This window comes from Carcharodon carcharias, chromosome 2, assembly GCF_017639515.1.
Source record: "Carcharodon carcharias isolate sCarCar2 chromosome 2, sCarCar2.pri, whole genome shotgun sequence".
Lineage (NCBI taxonomy): Eukaryota > Metazoa > Chordata > Chondrichthyes > Lamniformes > Lamnidae > Carcharodon > Carcharodon carcharias.
The window spans coordinates 161996358-162018655 of record NC_054468.1 but is presented as its reverse complement, the minus strand read 5'-3'; the positions used below and the strand labels follow the sequence as shown (position 1 = coordinate 162018655).

Here is a 22298-nt window from a genome sequence, read left to right as displayed (position 1 = left end):
ATTTAATCCCTAAGCCACCAATAAATTGTGGTGGGCTCAGGGATAATGAATGTCTAATGAGCCTAATTGATATCTTGCCAGCAGTGACAGGGAAGCCCTGTCAGCTCCTTCTGCGCTTTGACTGAATTGGGGGAGGTTCTCCAGCGCTGGTTGACTGATACAGTGTACCTCCCACGATTAAGTGGGCCTGGTCGCCATGGTTCCTGCCAGATTAAATTCCACCAAGGGTGGAATCATCCCAGAATTGCACTAAGTGCAGTAGCGGGCATATAAAACAACATTTTACCCGCCAGCTGCAATGGCGAATTTTTGTGCCGTATCGTCCCCCTCCCACCTCATTATTTATGCAGTCACAGGAAACATGCCATTTTGCTGGCAGACTTCATCCGATTTGCCCACCACACTGTCATCACGCCACTTCCTCATGACAGGCACCATACTTGAACTGCAGCCATGCACACAATTCTCAATGTTTGCAGCCCAGGACTGCTGCACAGAAGACATGAACCTGAAAGGTAAGACTGCAGCTCACCATTTTTCTGACATGTCCTTGGAATTCCTTTTGGACATTGTGGAGAGCCACTGCAATCTCCTCTACCCCAGCTCAGGCCATAGTAGGCCCATCAGTGTCACCACTCTGGCTTGGGAAGCTGTAGCAGTAGTGGTCAGTGCCAACACTGCACAGAAGAGGACAGCATCCAGTGCAGAAAGAGGATGAATGATCTCATCTGTGCCGCCAGGGTAAAGCAAACACCTCATCAATGTAAACTCACAGACTCACAAGCCCATCACACATTCATTGGTACTTCACTCACTGCCAGGTCAAGGGGCATCACCTCACTCTCTCACACACACCTTGCTGGTTCTGGCAGGAAGGCACGATGATGAGATGCAAATACATTAAAGTTATGACATTGGATGGTGGGAAACGTGGCCCACCATTGACGAGCGCAGTAGGCAATTCTAAACTTGTTTCACGACGACATGAAACTGATTTTTGGCCTTCCTGCCAAATTGCCAGCTCACGCCGCCAAGCATGCCCGCCACCCAACGGGAGTGGACAATTCTGTCCTATGTGTGTGAAAACCTGGCATGAGAAGGATGGATTGAAATAATATGCTTTTGGCTCCAAAAACTACCAGTAGACATTTTGAAAAGCTGCTAGAGACCAGCCAACTGATTCAAGAGCAATTTGGCACCTGTTAAACAAGGCATCAATTGTGAAGTATGGGTTAGGTGATAATTCCACTGGTGTGTTGATCAATTTGCAGTCATTTCGATTGAAGAACCTCATGGCCAGATATGATACATATTTGCACACAATCTGTGTGTACTCAGCAGACACGACTCATTTGGTTATTTCTGCTATACACCAAGGCTTACCCCCATGTAAGATCTGCTGACACGACTTCTGAACCCAATGTAAAACGTGTAATATAATTACTATGGTGCTGTTGCCTCTGAGAGGAGCTGGTCTTGATGCTTTGTAGGTACAAAGTGAAGTTCACCTTCAGATTTCCAAGCACCCAAACAGATCGAGAACCTGGTATGAATCATGAGTTCTGATGAAAGACCACCACCCTAAAATGTTAACTCTGCTTTTCTCTCTGCCATAGTTGCCCGACCTGCTGAATACAGCATCTTCTGCTTCAGTGACGCCAGTTTAACAGTAGCATCACAGGCAAAGACAAAGAAGTGGCAAGAAAGGACATAGCTGCAGCCAGGCTGAGGTGACCAATGCCCTCATGCTTCTCCTTGTTCAGGTGGTGAATCACTTTGGTCACCAGCATAATTCCAGCCATGGAGCACCATATTGGAGAAAAAAATGGTTGTGCAAAATAGCTGCACTTCAGGGGAGACAGTGGCATAGTGGAATTGTCACTGGACTGGTAATTCAGGGACCTAGGGTAATGCTCTAGGGACCTGTGTTTGAATCCCACCATGGCAGACAGTGGAATTTGAATTTAATAAAAATCTGGAATTAAAAGTCTAATGATGATCATAAAATCATTGCTGATTTTCAGAAAAACCCATCTGGCTCACTAATGCCCTTTAGGGGAGGAAATCTGCTGTCCTTGCCTGGTCTGGCCTACATGTGATTCCAGATCCACAGCAATGTGGTTGACTCTTAACTGCCCTCTGAAATGGCCTAGCTAAGTCACTCAGTTGTATCAAACCTCTATAAAGTCTGAAAGGAATGAAACCGATGGACCACCTGGCATCGACCTAGGCACCAGAAACGGCAATGGCAAACTCAGCCCTGCTGACTTTGCAAAGTCATCCTTACTAACATCTAGGGGCTTGTGTCAAAATTGGGAGAGCTGTCTCACAGACTAGTCAAGTAACAGCCTGACATAATCATATTCACGGAATCATACCTTACAGATAATGTCCCAGACACCACCATCACCATCCCTGGGTATGTTCTGTCCCACTGGCAGGACAGACCCAGCAGAGGTGGTGGCACAGTGGTATACAGTCGGGAGGGAGTTGCCCTTGGAGTCCTTAACATCAACTCCGGACCCCATGAAGTCTCATGGCATCAGGTCAAACATGAGCAAGGAAACCTCCTGCTGATTACCATGGACTGTTCCCCCTCAGCTGATGAATCAGTGCTCTTCCACTTGAACATCACTTGGAGGAAGCACTGAGAAAGTAAAGTACAGAAAGTACTCTGCGTGGGGGACTTCAATGACCATCACCAAGAGCAGCTTGGCAACACCAATACTGACCGAGCTGGCTGATTCTGAAAGGACATAGTTGCTAGCCTGAGTCTGAGGCAGTTGATGAGGAAATGAACAAGAGGGAGAAACATACTTGACCTCATCCTCGCTACAGGTGCATCTGTCCATGACAGTATTGGTAGGAGTGACCACCGCACAGTCCTGTGGAGACGAAATCCCATCTTCACATTGAGGATACCCTCCATCATGTTGTGTGGCACTACCACCGTGCTTAATGAGATTGATGTCGAACTGATCTAGCAACTCAAGACTGGGCATCCATGGAGGTGCTGTGGGCCATCGTCAGCAGCAGAATTGTACTCAACCCCAATCTATAACCTCACAGCCCAGCATATCCCCCCCCCAACTCTACCATTACCATCAAGCCAGGGGATCAACCTTGGTTCAATAAAGAGTGCAGGAGGACATGCCAGGAGCAGCACCTGGCGGACCTAAAAATGAGGTGTCAACCTGGTGAAGCTATAACATGGGGCTACTTGCATGCCAAACAGCATAAGCAGCAAGTGATGGACAGAGCTAAGCAACTCCACAACCAACAGGTTAGATCTAAGTTCTGCAGTCCTGCCATATCCAGCCGTGAATGGTTGTAGACAATTAAACAACTCACTGGAGGAGGAGGCTCCACAAATATCTGATCCTCAATGATGGAGGCGCCCAGCGTATCAGTGCAAAAAATAAGGATGAAGCATTCGCAACAATCTTCAGCAAGAAGTGCCAAGTGGATGTAACATCTCAGCCTCCTCCGGAGGTCCCCAGCATCACAGATGCCAGTCTTCAGCCAATTTGATTCACCAGACATGATATCAAGAAACAGCTGAAGGCACTGGATACTTAAGGGTTATGGGCCCTGACAATATTCCAGCCATAATACTGAAGACTTGTGCTCCAGGACTTGCTGTGCCCCTAGCCAAGCTGTTTCAGTACAGCTACAACACCTGACAATGTGGAAAATTGCCCAGGTATGTCCTGTACACAAAAAGCAGGAGAAATCCAACCCAGTCGATTACCGCCCCATCAGTTTACTCTCGACCATCAGCAATGAAAGTGGTCATCAACAGTGCAATCAAGCGGCACTTGCTTAACAAAAAACCTGCTCACTGACACTCTGTTTGGGTTCCGCCAGGGCCACTCAGCTCCTGTCCTCATTGCAGCCTTGGTTCAAATATGGACAAAAGAGCTGAATTCCAGAGGTGAGGTGAGAGTGACTGCCCTTGACATCAAGGCAGCATTTGACCAAGTGTGGCATCAAAGAGCCCGAGCAAAACTGGAGTCAAGGGGAATCAGGGGGGAAACTCTCCGCTGGTCGGAGTTATATCTAGCACAAAGGAAGATGGATGTTGGATGTCAATCATTTCAGCTCCAGGACATCACTACAGGAGTTCCTCAGGGTAGTGTTCAAGGCCCAACCATATTCAATTGCTTCATCAATGACCTTCCTTCCATCATAAGGTCAGAAGTGGGGATGTTCACTGATGATTGTGCAATGTTCAGCACCATTCACAATTCCTTAGATACTGAAGCAGTCCATGTCCAAATGCAGCAAGACATGGACAATATCCAGGCTTGGGCTGACAAGTGGCAAGTAGCATTCACGTCACACAAATGCCTGACCCTCACTGACAAGAGAGAATCTAACCATCGTTCCTTGACATTCAATGGCATTACCATCACTGAATCCTCCACAATCAGCATCCTGGGGGTTACGATTGGCCAGAAACTGAACTGGACTAGCCATATAAATACTGTGGCTACAAGAGCAAGTTAGAGGCTAGAAATCCTGCAGCGAGTAACTCACCTCCTGACTCCCCAAAGCCTGTCCACCATCTACAAGGCACAAGTCAGGAGTGTGATGGAAAACTTTCCACTTGCCTGGATGAGTGCAGCTCACAGGACACTCAAGAAGCTTGACACCGTCCAGGACAAAGCAGCCTGCTTGATTGGCACCCCAACCACAAACATTCACTCCCTCCACCATCGACGCAGAATGGCAGCTGTGTGCACCATCTACAAAATGCAATGCAGGAACTCACCAAGGCTCCTTAGGCAACAACTTCCAAACCTACAACTGCTACCACCTAAAAGGACAAGGGCAACAGACACATGGGAACACCACCACCTTGAAGTTCCCCTCCAAGCCACTCACCATTCTGACTTGGAAATATATCCCCATTCCTTCACTGTCACTGGGTCAAAATCCTGGAACTCCCTCCCTAACAGCACTGTGGATGTACCTACACCACATGGACTGCAGCAGTTGAAGAAGGCAGCTGACCACCACCTTCTAAAGGGTAATTAGGGATGGCCAATAAATGCTGGCCCAGCCTGTGAAGCCCACATCCCATGAAAGAATTAAAAAAAAATGAACAATTTTAAGATCTTTCTTAATCTATTGTTTCCTTTTCCCTGATGTCTTCTAGCATTGGGAAATCTCTGTGCCAGTGAGTGGAATTGAAACTGCTTCAATATCTGCACAGTGAGGTATTCAGCTTGCTCCCTCTCCACCTTTGTTACTGCTAAAAGAAAATGCTTGGAAGTAGACCCTGACTTTGTGTGATAGTGTAAAACGAGGGATAGTGAATTGGCAGCTTGTTTTACATCCCTCCCATTCTTTATTTCCATTGATTTAGGCTGTTAATTCACTATCATGCATTTTACATTACCACAAAAAGTCAAGATCTCTCTTATTCCATAAAATGGGGTGGAATTCAGATTCCTAAAGCTGTTTTTGATGCTATTCTGTGATGAAGACCCTGTGTAATGTTTCCTAGGTTTCTTGTCAGTTTTTGTTTTCTTCACTTCTTCTTGCTCCTATGAGTGCATTGCTCCTCACATCTCTGGACAGTCTCCTTGGAAAACATTTGCTTTCCTACCTCTCTCTCCCAACCCTCTTGCCAAGAAGGAGAATTTGTGTGTTGTCTGTGTAACTAGAGATAAGATGGCACTGCACTACGGCAACAAGGGGTTTTACATTGCTCATTGTGATGTTGTTTTCTTTTTCCATTATTTATTTTATTGTGTGTGACTTTTAATGAATTTCTAATAGACAATAACATTTGAATTGTATTGAATTAAATATTGGTTTACATTTTTTTGGTATATACACAGCAAGCAGGAAGTTTAAAATAAACTACTGGAAAGATAATGGAAATAATATATTAATAGCCATGTTTCTGTGTTGTTCTGAGCAATAGCAACATACAGTGTTGCCATGATTTTATTGGCATAACTGTAGGTTCTGTTAGTCAACATACTGAACAATAATGTAATTCGCATTGAAAATATATCTGCATCCTGAAAATACCGTCACATTGCATTGCTGTTGTGATACAAAATATCAGTCTGGACTTTGGGTTGCTCCCTAATCTGATGATGCTCATTCTGTAAAACAAAAGATTCTAGCAGTAAGGAGGCCATTTTTCTCCCAGTTGCTGAATTCCTGGACATCAGAAATGCTAGGTTAAAAACAAAAAACTGTTTTAGAAATGCTAGGTTGTTGGTCAAGATGCTACAAGCAGCTGGGGGGGTGGTGGTGGTGGAAGTATCTTGACCTTGCCCTGTGGGAAGCTGTTTCTTTGCTTCAGATCTCAGTCTGAAAATACATCACTAGCACTATAAACAACATTAGTGCCTTCAGTGAGGGGAATATTTTGCGCTCGGAAATCCTAACCTAAATCTAGTAATTCTTTCCACGTAAAAGTAATAATGAGAAAGAAGTAAATAGGAAAGCATTTTTGAGGGACTTTATTTAATTAGGTGGTCAGTTTGTCAAATTATCTGAGACAGTTAATTACAAAAAGGAAATAGAAAAGACTCAGCCTATTGTAAACATCAAAGGTAAAAGTGAATCTTCATGATCTTTTCTTCCTTCTCAGATCACTTTCCTGTCTCCCCCACCTTCCCTCCACCCCCACCCCCCCAACAGCTGTTGGCTGCTCTTTAAGTGATTGGTGTCAAACTTGCCTCCTCGCAGCCCATAAAATTACAGTGAATCATCATGGAAGGTGGCAGTATTTTTTGATAAGTCTTCTGTTCTCCTCCCTCCCACTGAGCATTTGACAATGGTGGCTTGTTTGAAGGTGAGATATTCACTTTCAGAAAGTGGCCAATGCCATCACTGGAGTGGTTTTCCAGAGGCAGAGGTGATGACCTTTACTTTAAGCTGCTTTAGTGACTCTTAATTTTACCATTAGCCCAAAAGTGCTCAAATTAAATTGTCCAGTGCTTTTTAAGGTTGCTCTGAGAATGGTCAAAAGAGCAAAATTTAAAGGTATTCCTACTTTATTTAGTTTGAAACAGTCATTACTCAAAAGGGGGTTAAACTATACATTGCACAATCAACCTAGACTGACCTGCTAAAGAATTAATGGAGTAGAACACTGGGGCTGCAGTACAACTAAGAAAAAAACACCAAACAACAAGCTACAAATGATGTCCGATACGCCTCTGTAGTGCTGTGGCATCCAACTTGTGGTGTTGCAGGATAATAAGAGCATGGCATGCATATCTCCCTTACAGTGGGATCACAAACTCAGTTGCACTATTGTATGGAAATCCCAAGCATTTTCCATACAGAGGGAAGGAAAACTGGATGAAGTGTAAAATTAAACACTCCAATGGATCTCTTCACTGCTGGTTATACACTCAGACTGGCAGAGGCTTGGGAATAGGTTGTCAGCCTGTCCTGTTGCCAGGAATTTCAGCAGATGAAGACCAAGCAAAGGGAAATAGGGACAAAAAGCAAATAAAAAGGAGACTTAAAAAATGTCACAAAACCTTTTGTTCGTCATTTTCGAAAGAAGAACGGCCATTATTCTCTTTTTATTCTTCTTTTAAAAGAATACTCTTAGGCAGACCACCTCTTGTAAAATGGCATCTAAAACATGTTTAGTAACACTATTTTTTAACTTATTGTTTCAAAGTTACATACAATTAACCACAATTTCTCAACTAGAATTTCTGTTAGCAATGCATATGACCTCTTGGTTCGCTCAGTTTTATTCTAAAATATTTGAGCAGTCATTTTTGTGTAAGAAGCATTAAGTGCTTTCTGAAAAAAAGCAGTGATCAGAAAATCCTGGTAAAGTAAAGTATTTACAGAGCTGAGTACATTTATTTTTATTCTACAAATAATGTAGTTCAAGGTGCACAGGGGGGGTGAAGGGCCAACTGGGGATTGACAGTGTTAGGATAACCTGCTAGTAATGCATCTTTGTGGATCTTCACAGTTATGCACATTTTCAAGAAACCATTACAATTTCTCTTGGCTACAAATGCAAACTGATGTGAAGCTGGTGTTTTTCTTTATGATATGGGGTTTGTCACTTTGTCACCAGGCACTGTGAAACTGAGTCCTCCTTGTGGGCTTTTTGATTCCCTTGCTGAGCTGCAATTCAGTGTCTTTTTATTATAGTTGGGAGAAAATGAAAAATTTGACTACTTTCCTAGCAATCAAAAAATATGTTAAAACTCATGTGTCTGTGCATTTTCTGTAAACCTTTTCATGTAAATCCACATTTATAATGGACACTGCATGGGTAAACTTGCCTCATTGTAACAATGTCTGCAGCTCATCATCTTTCTTCTCACCATCATATACCTGAAGATACTATAGGCCAGATTTTAGCTCTGTGTAAAGGAATGGGTTTTGAGTGAGTTAAAAACTCACCCTATATCCCTTCCTTTGGCATGAAGTTGCAATTCTAGTGTTGTAAATATACTTAGGCAGTTTCAATTATAAACCTGGACAAAGAAATTTACATTAGAAATATAAAAGTAGGTCTGAAGGCAGAATTTTAAAATTGGGATTGATCTATATCTGCAACCTCACCCATTATTTCCTACCCACTAAACCTGAGGGACTTGATTCCTTATCTGTAATGTCATATGGGGTTTGTTTAGTGTTTCTTTGAGTAAGCATATCCATTGATAACATACTGAATAGCACCTGTTGTTACATGGTCTTCATGGTTTTCTTGATGAAGATTTTAAAAAATATTTTGTGACATTCAAGTTAAATGAAGATCATCAAAAATAATTTTGGGACCCAAAACAATGCTAAGCAGCAGGCAGGATTACTGTGCAAAGCCCAAGGCGCATATTGGCAGAATGATGAGCTCGCCTGGCTAGGATTGAACAACTCATGAATACCATTTAACATGCTCCCAGCACAGCTTAAGCCTTGCACAGGCAACAAAGTGAAAGGGGTTCCACACAATATGATAAGCGCGCAGTCTCCTAAGAACAATTGCTCAAGATCATAAGGTACAATCACTTAAAGGTTAAGGGGCTGCATATGACAATTTCAAAGTCTCAAAAATGCTTTTGCAAAGTTTTTGACTGTTGAAAGTTTGTATAGATGGGATCATGGAGTCATGGCTAAGAACAAAAAGACACTAAACTAAATATGAAGCCATGAAATGGAGTTTGTGAGCAATTGAGGGAGCAGTTTGTGAAATGAACTTACTGTTCCATGAGGTGGATACAAGGAGAGCTGCCTTTTTTCATAATCCCCAGAGGGTAGCTGTGCACCATATCTATCCGAAACTCAAAGCTGTCTACAGTATCTGTAGAACATGGAAACAAATGTGGGAGAAAGACAGTTCTCTTCAAAGAATCTGGAAAGTTAAGACTGCCCAATAAGACTGCATAGCAGGATGACCCAGATGTCCATGTCACAAAGAACTGTGTCATGATGATGTATGTAAACATCAGGTGTAAGAGACGTCAACTTCTTCCAGAAACATATAGCTATGTATAGAAAATAGAGTGTATTTAATCATCATTGTTGGAGCTCCTGTGACTGTCCTCCGCAATGACACGAACATGAACCCTGCTATTCTGTTTCAGACTGTCCATGGAAGCTCCTTCATTGACTTGTAATGTATTGCAGCTGCGGCACACAGTTTGCAGGTTGTGGACACTGTTGGATAAATCAAGCATTCGTTCATCTGCATTTTGATGGAATTTCCTCTGTCAAGGGTCCCACAAATCTCCTTCATGCGCTCATCCGCCAGAAGCCAAAGGCACTTTCTGGAGTTGACTGAGTTACTTTACTACACTTGGCACTTAGGTAATACCATTGACTGTCACTACTGCAGCAGTTTTTAACACCTGTCCTGATACTTGTGTATTTAACAATGGTAATCATGATATAAGTCAGCACTTGCAAAACCATTTTGTCTTCTGTCTCCCTCAAGCTCTGCTCCCTGACACAAAGAACTTTCCGCGGTTTGTCTTTTACTTCCTCTTCTCTTCGCCCAGGATTGAGTTGCAGCCACATCTCCACAGTTCTACAGTCCATTCTCCCCAATCGTTCCACTGTCAACTGGTTCCAGATTTACTGCTTACTCCCATCTCACACAGCACTCATGGGGGTGGTTGGAAAATTCACTCTCAAAACCTCACAAATAGCAATCGATGATGGGGGCGAAAAATCCAAAATATTAAAAGAGAGGTCACATCCGTACTTCAATGGCTTGAACCTCTCCAGGAATCTTTGCACTCTCAACCAGGTGGTTGTACTGTGTCCTTGCTTTTGCACCTTAATGCATTTCCCTCTTCTCTCCCTCACCAAATCTGAGCTGTTTGTTGTTGCTCATGTTATTTTCATCTCATTGTAAGCTGCTAATGGCTCTCTCTCCCTCTTTCCATCTCTGGTTCGTTGCTGGGGCTTTGTAGATTATAGAAAATGAAATTAACATCAGCCATCAATCAAAGTACTCCTTTCTGTCATGGCAATACTGGTGGAGAGAGATTGCACTCTTCACAATTTTAAAAGTGAATGTTTGTGTGCCAAGTTTTCTCTCACTCTTGCAAGGATTGTCAAGAAAGTACTGTAAACAGGTGAGGATTTTGGATATTTTGATTTGCCAGCTATGATTCTTTTAATTGGATCTGTGCTCTTGGTTTCACTCCACCTACTTTCTCACCTGCTTTTGATGTACCTCTTTTAAAATATAAAAAACACTGCCCCCAACAGCAAACAGACACCTGTGGTCAAACACAATTAAAGGCCAATTAAGACCATTGGTTAGAGGCCAACTGGAATTTTCCAGCTGGCCTGCTAGAACCCCATGGTATCAGGAACATAGCAGCTGCGTAAAGCTGCCCAGCAGCAGACCAGGAAGGCCAGAGCTCCAGGGTCACTTTGAGGCCCCTCCCACAGCTGCCATACCTACGTGGCCTCAGCTGCAGCCCCAGGCCTCCATGTGGAGGATTACAACGGTGAGCAGAGAGCTGTGGCCATTTTTAATTTCAAATATTTCAAAAGTGCTAAGAAGGTGCCTCAAGGCAGAAACACCTTCCCTCTCCCCTAAAAGCAGGCTACAACTCCTTCAGTGCTGGTGGGCTTCCTATTGGCCTTCCAGCTACAAGAGCCAGTCCGCTGTCCTTCATTGGACAGTGACCATGCCCTTTGGAGACTAATTGGCCAATCCAGCAAAACTCACTTTGGTGTGGGGTCGAAACCTGCAGTTGATCCGGTTATCAATGTCCCAACCCTAACTAGAAAATCCTACCCCTAAGCTCTGGCCCGTTGATCCAGAGTAAATAGAAGTAACTTGATCCATTGGTAAGTAGATGTGCCAAGGTCTGTAGATATGGTCTAGGGCTGCAAGTCTCCCTCTCACTTTCTACCAGTTCAACCATGAAATGTTCTCTTTGAAAAAAAATTCACATGGGGGACAAAGAAGTTGACATCACAAAGAAATGAATAGAAACAACACAGTGCAACAGAATAAAACATTTCTGATTTAAGAGCTTGGCCACCCTTGCTCCTATTCCAGATAGACGGATAATGCAACCGAGCATATCCGGTGCAAATACAATACAACTCTGTCAGGTGACTATTTAAATATTTTGGTTTTAATGCATGTAAGCGCCTTAGGCCATTTGATACCGAAGAGCAGGCTGGAATTGCAGGGTGGAAACAAACCGGCACAGCTCCTGAATTCTGTCGCTCCTATGTGCCAGTTAAACACCTGCTTTCCTAACAATAGGACCAATGAATTGGGGCCTGTATGAAAACATTAATTATTCAAATAGTCACAGAACTTGAATATTGCTGAAGAAAAGAGACATTTTTGTGAAACTTTTTACCTTGTACTCATCAGGACAATTTGCAAGAAAACCAATGTCTGGGGAAACAACAAACAACTGGTGCATTCAACTGGGCAAGGCCTCTACCAATTAGAGTCCACTTGCCAACCAATCAGCACTCTCTTCTCATATTGTATAAGTTTGTTGTTTCCCATGATATTGGTATTCTTGCAAATTGTCCTGATGAGTGCAAGATAAAAAGCTTCAATAAAAAAAATCTCGTTTTTCAGCAATATTACAAACTCCTTCTTTTGCTGTTGCCATCTGTTCCATACTGCAAAAACACCCACAAAATGGCTGGCTTGGATTTTTCAACAAATGAATGCTGGCCTTGCCCTCTATAAATCTTCACTGCATGTTTAATGAGAAACTTATAGATGCTGACTTCTCAGCTGTCAGTGCCAAAGACTATAACTGGCCAGTGAGTAATGCCTCTTGCAGTTCTGCTGACCGCCAAGTTACGCTCTGTTTACCGACTCTCCAATATAACCTTGCTTCTGTAGGACTGAGTTGACTTTGACAGTAGCATGTGAAAAAATATTGTCAAATAACTTCACCAATCCCAGAATGCCTATGGAGTTCTATGCTGCCGCCAACATCATGAAATGGTGTTTTTTCATCTTCCTACAGATTTTCTTTTGATTGCCTTTGGTTTTGCAAATGTATTACTTCAGCTGAGAATCCAATGTGTTAATGATCTTTACAACTTGGCTGCAGAGAGGAATGCCTAATGCTGGATTTCCCCATCACAATGGACATCCAGCTCCCTCCTGTGAGTTGTAAAAAGCAAGGCAAGCAATGTTTCCAGCACCTACTCACTTCAGGTGACAACAATTAATTAGCTGGAGAGGAAAAGATGTATTAATTCTAACACTGGGCGGTGCATCTACTGTTAAAAACACTGTTAAATAGGGAGCACTGGGCAAGTGGGTTTGGCACCTACCTTGGGAAACATTTGCTCAGTTTCTTCCTGCACTTTCCTTTGTTTGCTCACGAGATGGTTTATGTGTTGGAAGGTTGATAATCCTGGAAGCCCGCCCTGTAAGGACATGAATGAACCAAAACTATAGTGAAATAGTAGATGAAAAAAACTGTAAGCAGTAATCACTTAGCTCATTTGAGAAACTGCTCTGTTATAAATCAGAGAAGCTCACATTTTGCGCTTCAATGAAAGTTTTGTAATTTTATCGAAACTGAAGTTTTTAAAGGAGATCAAAATAATACTAGTGTACTGCTTTATAAAAGTGCTGAAGTAAAACTTTGAGAAAACATATTATTTTGATCTCTTTCAATAACTTCAGTTTTGATAAAGTTGCAAAACTTTTGTTGGCACTGTAGATAAAGAAGGCACTGCCCGGTGTGCTACTTGGCCATATAAACCAGGGGGAGAATTTTCTCCCCGTTGGGGGGGTTGTGCGGGGGCGGGGGCAGGGGTGCAGCCGATCGGCAGCCCCGATTAGCTGGGCGCCTCCATTTTACGTGGGCAGGCTAATTAAAGCCCGCCCAGCATGACATGCGCCCAGAAATGCTGTGCCTCAGGGAGTTTATCTTTAAGTTTAAGTTTAAATAGTTTAATAAAGTGTTGAAAACATTTTTATGACATGTCCCCTCATGTGAAACTGTCACATGAGCTGGGATATGTGCATTAATTTTAATAAAAATTTTTCTGAAAATTTAAAATCATTCATAAAACCTCATCCCACCCGTTGATGAGGTTCCATGAAAAATGTGAAGCCACCTGGGCTCTTTGCCAACCTTAAGGTTGGACGGGCAGCTCAGCTGATTGCCTTAATTGCTTTTAATAGGCCTTTGATAGTTCGCCGTCGGGGTGCACGCCCCTGCTCACCGAGCCGAAGATTCTGCCCCAGGAGATCGTCGATTCAGTTGCTGGCCTGTGCTAAGTTCACCAGCAGTAACTGGTTTGTATAATCGGTCTCAGTGTTCTTGGACTAATGGTTCCCAATCCTGAGTAATATCCAGTGACCTTTGCTGAAAAGTGTGTTTGTTAGATGTTAGTGCACGTTGAGTAAGAACAGGATTGGGCTCAGCTGTGATGCCCTCCACAGTTGAATAACAGCTGCCATTTACTGCCATGAAGAACATGGGGTGGAAGTGTCCATGCCCACTGGTGCCAGGCGTGTTTGGTGGCGTGAGTGGACAATATGGTGAGAAGGCCAAAATTAAGTTTCACGACGTCGTGAAACCAGTTTGCGATTGTCTGCTCAGCACATCAATGGCGGGCCGCGTTTCCCACCAATGGAGTTGGGAACCTCATTGGAGTACATCAGCATATCATTATAAGGCCAGCCTGCTGGAATCATCCCCCCACCCCACCGCTGGATCATCTGCCCATGTCGGAGCACAATGCTGCCGAACACGTCTTGACAACTGTGATATGCAGAAGTCAGGATTTTCTGCCAGGGCCTTCCTCACATTGCGCATGTCCGAGGAGCACACGATGCTGGAGTCTGACAGCAATGACACAATGGAGGAATGTCCATGGCATACTGGGTAGATTCTCATGGACATGGCTCTGCTGTGAAGCAGAAAAGTTGGAAAATCACCGTTGATGCTAACAACAGATGATGGTCGAGGGGGTGGGAGAAGAAGGTCTAGGATTGGCTGGGAGAGGAAGAGGTATTGGGGGTGAAGTTGGGAGTGGGGTAATGAAGGTGTCAGGGGAAGGGAGTATGGGGGAGGAGGGGTAACGGGGAGAATATGGCAGCTGGGGAGGTAGGTGTAAGGCGGGTGTAGGGTGTAAGGGAAGGAGTTTGGAGGGGGAAGGAGTGCAGAGAAGGGAGGGAGTCTGGGGGGAGGCAGGAGTGCGGAGGGGGGGAGCAGGGGTGAAGCAAGGAGTAAGGGTGTAGGAAGGAGTAGGGAGCAGGAAGGAAGTGGGAAGGAGTAAAGCTGAAGGAAGAAGTGAGGCTGGAGGAAGGACTCGGGAGTAGGGAAGAACTAAGGGTGGCGGAAGAAGTAAGGGTGTCTGAGGGAGTCAGGAAAGGGGAGGGACTAAGTGGGGAGGGAGTCTCGGGGGAGGTGGAAGGAGTAAGGGGAGGGAAGAGGGGTCTGGAGGGGGGAAGGGGTCCAGAGAGGGGATGCCAGCAATGGAGGGTCTGATGAGTCCATGACTGTCTCCTGGGGTGCAAACTGAGGGTGGGCAGGATATGAGGGAATGGTGAGAATGACTGAGGGCCGAGTGAGACGGTAGGGTGGGAGTTCAACGGTAGCGGTAGAAGAGACGGCAATGGTGGATGATGGGGACTCAGAGGCAGACACGGGTTCTGGGGGTGGAAAAGAGGGGGTCAGGGAAGGGAATGTGGATGTGGATGGGATTTTTGGGAAGGAAGGGAATGTGCACATTCACCTGGACATCTCTGAAGGAGAAGGGTTGTGGCTGGTAGGTAACAGAGGTGGCGGGGAGGTGGAAGGTGATGCCGGGGAGTGGGTCAACTGTGATGGGGGAAAGGAAATGGGGATTGGGGGAGGGGAAAAGGTGGGGGAGCTGATGAAAAAGTCAATCCTGCCATGATGTCCAAATCAAAAAACAAAAAAGTGAAATGAAAGTCGTAGTGGGTGAGAACAGGTGCTGCATGGGAGTGTGATCAGTGGGTGGGCGGAGATGCAGGTCAGCTCAGATGGACAACTGAAAGCAAACCCCCCAGCAGGCAGCATTGAAAATACTCAGGACAGTGAGGTGTGTGTGAAATGGGAAGGATCTATGCATGGGGGAGTGCTTGCATAAGGCTCCAAAAGAGCCTGCCACACACATACCTCTCCCTCCAGAATCACACATGGGCCAGCTGCTCCCTCTGTGGTGACAGAGGATAAAATTGAGGGGGTCACAGGCAAAGGGGGCTCAGAGGGAGCGGACAGCCTCTGAGATTCCTCAGTGGATGATCCAGGGGTGTCCAGCTGCCGCTCCTCCTCCCTTCAGGTGCCCGAGGGCCCGGGCCTGACTCCTTGAGGGAAAAGGGCACCTGGAGGGATGTCGAGGTGCCTGTTTCCCTTTCACGTTGCCACTTCAGGAACTCACCCATGGCCCCCATGATGGATTGCAGGTCTGCACACATCTCCGTGTTCTGCTAACCAGGTTCTCCATGGTGTCCGCCATCCTCCCCATGGAGACCTCCATATGCGTACGTGTGGGCACCACTTCAGAGAGCAGGCAGACGTACTCCTCTGACTCAAGTGCCACTCTGCTGAGGGTTTCCAACAGCTCTGTGTGATGTTCCCCAGGATGAGTTGGAAGGCCAAATCCAGAGGCTCGTCATCGGACTCGGACCTCACAGCTGCCTCCTCCCCAGCAGTCCTCCAAGTGCCAGCGAGCTCGGCTGAACCTGCCTCCTCCTGCTGCAGACAAGTGTCCGTGTGGTGACCACCAGTTTGTGAACCCGACCCTGTTCTAGATCTAGATCTAGATCCCACCGAGGTGTGTGTCTCTGCGCTGGTGCAGGGTGTGGGTAAACGCTGTGACAGGTCTTCCAGGCTGCTTATTTCTGACTCTTCAATGGAGGAGGTGTCCTCTTGGCTGAAGTTGAGGACATAGATGGAGCTGAGGGACGGCTGGCTGAGGTTTTTGGTTGCTTGGCAGAGCTCCCTGTGAACCAAAGTAGGCATAAGTAATGGATGGTAGCAGAGTCAAAAGCAGGAGAGAGAGAGAGCAGTTATGTTGAGAGAGGGATGATGCTGTGCAGGATCCTCACGAGGTGTTTGCCACCGACCTCACTGTCACTGCAGGCACAGTCCATGTCCTCAACAGTGAGTGTGATGGCACACTCCTCCAACCCCCGGTTTGGGACTCTCCCTGATAATGTAAGCAAGTTTCTCCTGCATGGAAACAGATGGAGAGAGTGTGAGCAGGACACATGGCACTGTGTGGAATGTTTGTGTGGTGAGCGGAGCCATGGACAGGAGGAGGAGGTGAGCTCCAGTGGATATGAGCCTGATGGAGATGTGAGGGTGTGTGTGAGAGTTAATGGTGTTGTCTCTTGAGGTGTGACAACCCTGTTCATCCTGTAGTGGCACTGGGCGGCTGTCCTCTTTTGCAGTGCATTGGCACTGACCACAGCTGCCCCACCTCCCATGCTGGGTTGATGATTGCACTACCCCTCCTGAGGCCAGAGCCAGGGTAGGGGACATCATGGCAGGCCTCCACGGCGTCCAAAAGGCGCTCAAGGGGTAAACCTGAGGGCTGCAGTCTTTTTGCCTTTTGTTTTACCTGCCCGCAAATGCACTTAGTGCAAATCTGGGATGATTCAGCCCTTTGGCTTACGCAAGATACCAGAAAGTTACAAAAATCTGTGCAGCCATAGCCCTCAAGAGGCAGAAATTTTTAAAATGAAAGTATCAAAGATTTTTGGAGTCTCTAGGTTAATGAGAAACTTGCACTTATCATGGGTGAAATTCTTGCAGCTTTTATTTTGCACACAGAAGAGATAATTATACAAACACATGCCCCTGGCATGTAGAGTTTTTCCCCTGGAAGGGCATATGGGGAATTTGGCATGTCTCCCTCCCATAAAATTTTGTCTATTTTCCTATAGCTGTTCAACATTAAAGCAGGCTGTATCAGATTGTATGTCTGTAGGTTTAGTAATAGGCATGGTGTGAAGTTGCCTAAAAGTGAAGATAATCTTTTCACTATTGGCTACCACTCAATCAAATTAACCATTGAAAAACACAGGTAAGCCACTTACTGTAGTTAAACTCACATACACAGTAAACGAAATCATTGACACAGTAATTTATGCAGGCTGTAATAAACTTGGAATGCAGTGCTAGTTTCTTGTAAGAAACAGTAAACTTCACTTACAGACTCCTCATGAGGCTACATGCTTGCTTCAAGGCCAAGGCTAAAAGCTGCACCCTGAAGATTCCCCACGCTTAGGGCTGATTTGTCTACACGGTCACATGATCCCCATAACAGTAAGAAACAGTTTAGTTTACAATCATTACACTCATGCAAATATGAATTAAAAATATTTTGAATTTGGCTTTAAGAATAAGAAATATCCTGCCATTTTATAACAGATTTCCAGAGACCACTATACAATAATGAGAAAATAAGTTCTATGCATCTATATTTTTGACGAGATCCTCACTGACAGAGATAATTGGGAATTTGGCTCATGTTATCAAGGGCAGCAGCAAAAATTACCACATATATACATATATAAAACATATATCTTTTTTGTGCAAGTAAATAAATATCGTGCCTGTTTCTGAAGATTTTTCCTCTTTTTCTTCTCTCCTCTCGCACACTGAGTGGCCACACTGCATAGCCAGCAGCCTATAAACATTCAGGTCAAATGTTCCCTGAGAGGCCTAGAGGACAGAGCTGGAACAAAACCCACCCACTGTCTACACCCTGGACCCCATCCATGTGACTGCTCATCTCAGAGTATATGAGGAAAGATGGGCCAGATTTCAGATCTGCTGCTTTCTCAGTGAACATAAAAACTAGTAGTAGGGGAAGACTGCTATCGAATCTGCTCCACCATTCAATATGATCATGGCTGATCTGGACCTTCAGCTTCACTTTCCCACCCATTCCCCATATTCCTTGATTCCCTGAGAGATCAAAAATCTGTCTATCCCAGCCTTAAATATATTCAATGATGGTGCATTCACAATCCTCTGGGGTAGAGAATTCCAAAGATTCACATCCCTTTGAGTGAAGAAATTTCTCTTCATCCCAGTCCGTAAAGCTCTTGCCCTTACTCTGAGACTGTGCCCCTTGCTCTAGATTCCCCAGCCAGGGGAAGCAACCTCTCAGTATCTACTCTGTCAAGCCCCTTCATTACCTTGAATGTTTCAATGAGATCACCTCTCATCCTTCTAAGTGCCAGAGAATATAGACCCTATTTACTCAAACTCTCATCACGGGACTACCCTCTCATCTCGGGAAGCAATCTAGTGGTCCTTCACACCACTGCCTCCAATGCAAACATATCCTTCCTTAAATATGGATTCCAAAATTGCACACTGTATTCTAGGTGTAGTTTCACCATAGCCCCATATAACTGATGCAAAACTTCTTTATTTTTGTACTCCAATCCCCTTGCATTAAACACCAACATGCCATTTGTCTTCTTAATTGCTTGCTGTGCCTCCATGCTAACCTTTTGGTGTTCATTGTGAGAGCATACCATGTCTCACTGGACATCAACATTTACAAGTTTTACTCCTTTTAAAATATATTCTGCTTTTCTATTCTTATGATCAAAGTGAAAATTTCACACTTCCCTACGTTATACTCCATTTGCCACCTTGTTGTCCACTCTCTTAACCTGTTTATATCTCTTTGCAGCCTCTTTGTGTCCTCCTCACAGCTTTTGTTCTCACCTAGTTTTGTATTGTCAAAAAACGTAGATACATTATTCTGTTCTGCTGAAGGGTCATGAGGACTCGAAACATCAACTCTTTTCTTCTCCGCCGATGCTGCCAGACCTGCTGAGTTTTTCCAGGTAATTCTGTTTTTTGTTTTGGATTTCCAGCATCCGCAGTTTTTTGTTTTTATCTTGTAGATACATTAATCTTTGTCTCTTGAAGTTTTAGCTGGGTGGGCAGGAGTGTGCTTGACCCAACCGCGTGTAAAATGACACACGATGACATCGGGCTAGTGTCCCGACAATATTTCAGTCGGCGGGTGCACGCCGGAGTCGGTAGTGTGCCCGCTGACAATTAAAAGGCCTATTAAGGCCAGTAAAAAGATAATTAAAAGAAACTTTTTGCTGCCTGTCCAATCTTATGGTTTGTGGGCAGGCAAAAAGGTCAAGCGGCCTTTGCATTTTTTTAGGAAACCCACATCTACAGGCAGGATGAGGTTTCCAACAGCAAATAAAAATAAAATAACATTTTTAAAATTTAATTAATAACATGTCCCTGCTCATGTGACAGAGTCACATGAGGGGACATGTTTTGTAACATTTTAGGAGCTTTATTTTTAATTTTGAAAACTATTCATCTCCCCGAGGCAGCTCAGGGAGATTTTCATACGCGCATTTGTGCACATGCACGACGTTTACGCTCACCGTCCTCGCCTCCCCCACCACGCACAGGCAGCACTGAGCGCTAGGCGGGCCTTAATTGGCTTGCCAGCATGAAATTGTGGTGCGGCCCTGCCTGCCCCTGCCGAGCCCCCCCAACAAGGGAAAAATCCTCCCCTTGGTCTAGTCGTTAATATAGATTGTAAATAGCTGAGGCCCCAGCACTGATCCCTGTGCCACTCCTCTAGTTACAGTGGCAATCGATCATCCAACAATTGACTGCCCCAGGAAAAGTGATTTTTGAAGAACTGTTTCCTCTCCCGCCAGAATTTATTATTGTTAAAAAACGGGCTGGAGATTACACCTCAACTCTGCTACATCTTCCTGCACTCCTCCGACTGTCAAAGAAATTACTGCCCTCCCAGACCCAGTGCTCGATGTCATACTTAAGACATTGCAGCTTGTGCATGTAGCAGAGGAATTGTGGGGGTTGATTATGCGATCCATCACAGCAAGCCTGAGTTTGTTAGAACACAATCCCTATAGACATCCGTCCAGGCGCAGGGAACATGCTGATGGAAGAGAAGGCAAACGTTTGTATGGGTGGGGCGGGTTGGCTGCAGGTATCTTTGCTGCAGATAGAAAAGACTGACCTTCTCATTTTGTACCACACCAAACAATGAAATACCATATTTGAGGCACCAATTTTACCTCAAGTTAAAGAGAGGCCCACAAAATATATATTTAAATTAGTACAAGTTTCAGATGTATGGAAAACATGCCAAATTAAAACATTGTTAAAAAGGTACAGTAATCATTGCAAAAAATGTGCTAAGTTTGTTCCCCTTTAAGGATTTCATCACAATCAGTGAAAAATATGAAGTACTTTGTAGTACCATTTTGCTATTTTTGGATCTTCTGAACATTCACCTTGAAATGCACTTGCAATTTCACAGCGAACACATCTAAACTCCAGCTCCTTCTATTCTAGTTTTATCATATACTGCTAAAACTAGGTTTGTATTCTTGTGTTATCTGCACCATGGAGTTGTGAGTAAACACCGCCCATTACCTTGTACTTAGGATCTCTTTCAGCAGACATTTTTGCACCCAGCAGCCAAAGTGTGCCAGCACTGGAGTGAGCAGTGTTATCGGGTGTTAGCCGCACAGCTCAAAGACTCTTCTGAGAAGTATCACATCATTAGCACGCTCCTTAGAACTTTAAAATCCAGTTCTTAGGTCAACTCCAAACCAGATTAAACTGAATAAGGGATCAGTAGCAATTTAGCCAGGTAAATGCAACAAAACAAGGTGATATTTTCTGTCTCATCACCCTGGTTTGCAGTGACAAAGACACTCCAATAAGAGTGTTGCTTATACTTCATGGAAGGAAGTGAATTAATTCATCTGTTCCAAAGTGGCAAAATCCAAATATCTAAAGGAGTTCACTGTAACACTGTCCAAAAGAAGGAAAACAGCAAATGCATAAAATTAGTAGTGTTTTGGCTCTCTGTGTTTTCAGTCCCAATCCCAAAATGACTACCATACATACATGTGATTGGGACATGCACAAGAGGTTGAATTGATTTACTATTAGGCAAGGTAACAAGACAATGGGTGGGATTTTCCACACCCACCCACCGTTGGGATCTTCCAGTCCCGCCGCAAGTCAATGGACTTCTGGCTGGGCCTGTGACTTCAACTAGGATTCTAATCTTTCTTTTTTTCCTAAAAGTCGAGTGACTTACCCACTGACATCTCACCTGAATCCCACCATTTTAACCTGCTGCTCTGAGCAGGTGCCAAGGGCCTGAAGCTGATGCGATCCTTCCTTAACTATGCAGATGAGGGTCTGATGCCGTTGTTGGGTCTTGTTTCTCTGGTTTGACTGCAGAAGCCATTGTGTCTTTCCTGCCAGATGAAGAGTGGAATTGTCCGTGCCTGCTGGCGTCAGGCGTGTTCAGTGGCGTGAGTGGACAATATAACGAGAAGGCCAAAAATCGGTTTCACGACGTCATGAAAGAAATTTGTGATCATCCGTTCAGCCCACCTATAGTGGGCCGCATTTCCTACCATCAGATGTCAGGAATCTCACTGTAATACATCAGCGTATCATTATAAGGCCAGCCTGCTGGACTCATCCCCCTTCATGCTGGATCGTCTGTCCATGTCGACATGATTGCACACCGACGTGTTTCACAACAGCATATAAAAGGCATGCACTAGGCGGGCTGCACTTCAAGGGGAACTTGGAGGTGAGTGCACAGCAATGTTGCAGAACGCCCATGAGGGACGCCTGTTGGACTTCAAAGCTGAGGTGCGTTGGAGGGGTAGGGCAGTAGAGGTGGCTTTGAAGGGAGGGGAGGGAAAAGCTGCCCTGCGGTTGAGGTGATTTGGGGAGGGGTCAAAGGGCTGCCCTACGGTTGAAGGTAGCACGCAAGCACATGTGGGGTGGGGGAGGGTGGACGAG

General features: G+C 44.8%; 1 protein-coding gene across 5 annotated transcripts in view; it reads right to left on the bottom strand.

The window, feature by feature from the left end:
- The window catches only part of si:ch211-130h14.4, a 201878-nt gene that overhangs the window by 65885 nt on the left and 113695 nt on the right, over positions 1–22298 (bottom strand). For all 5 annotated transcript variants that reach the window (XM_041180101.1, XM_041180133.1, XM_041180115.1 and 2 more), the window contains one exon: positions 12784–12879. In XM_041180101.1, coding sequence (XP_041036035.1) covers positions 12784–12879 — 96 coding nt within the window. The remainder of the gene's footprint in view (positions 1–12783; positions 12880–22298) is intronic.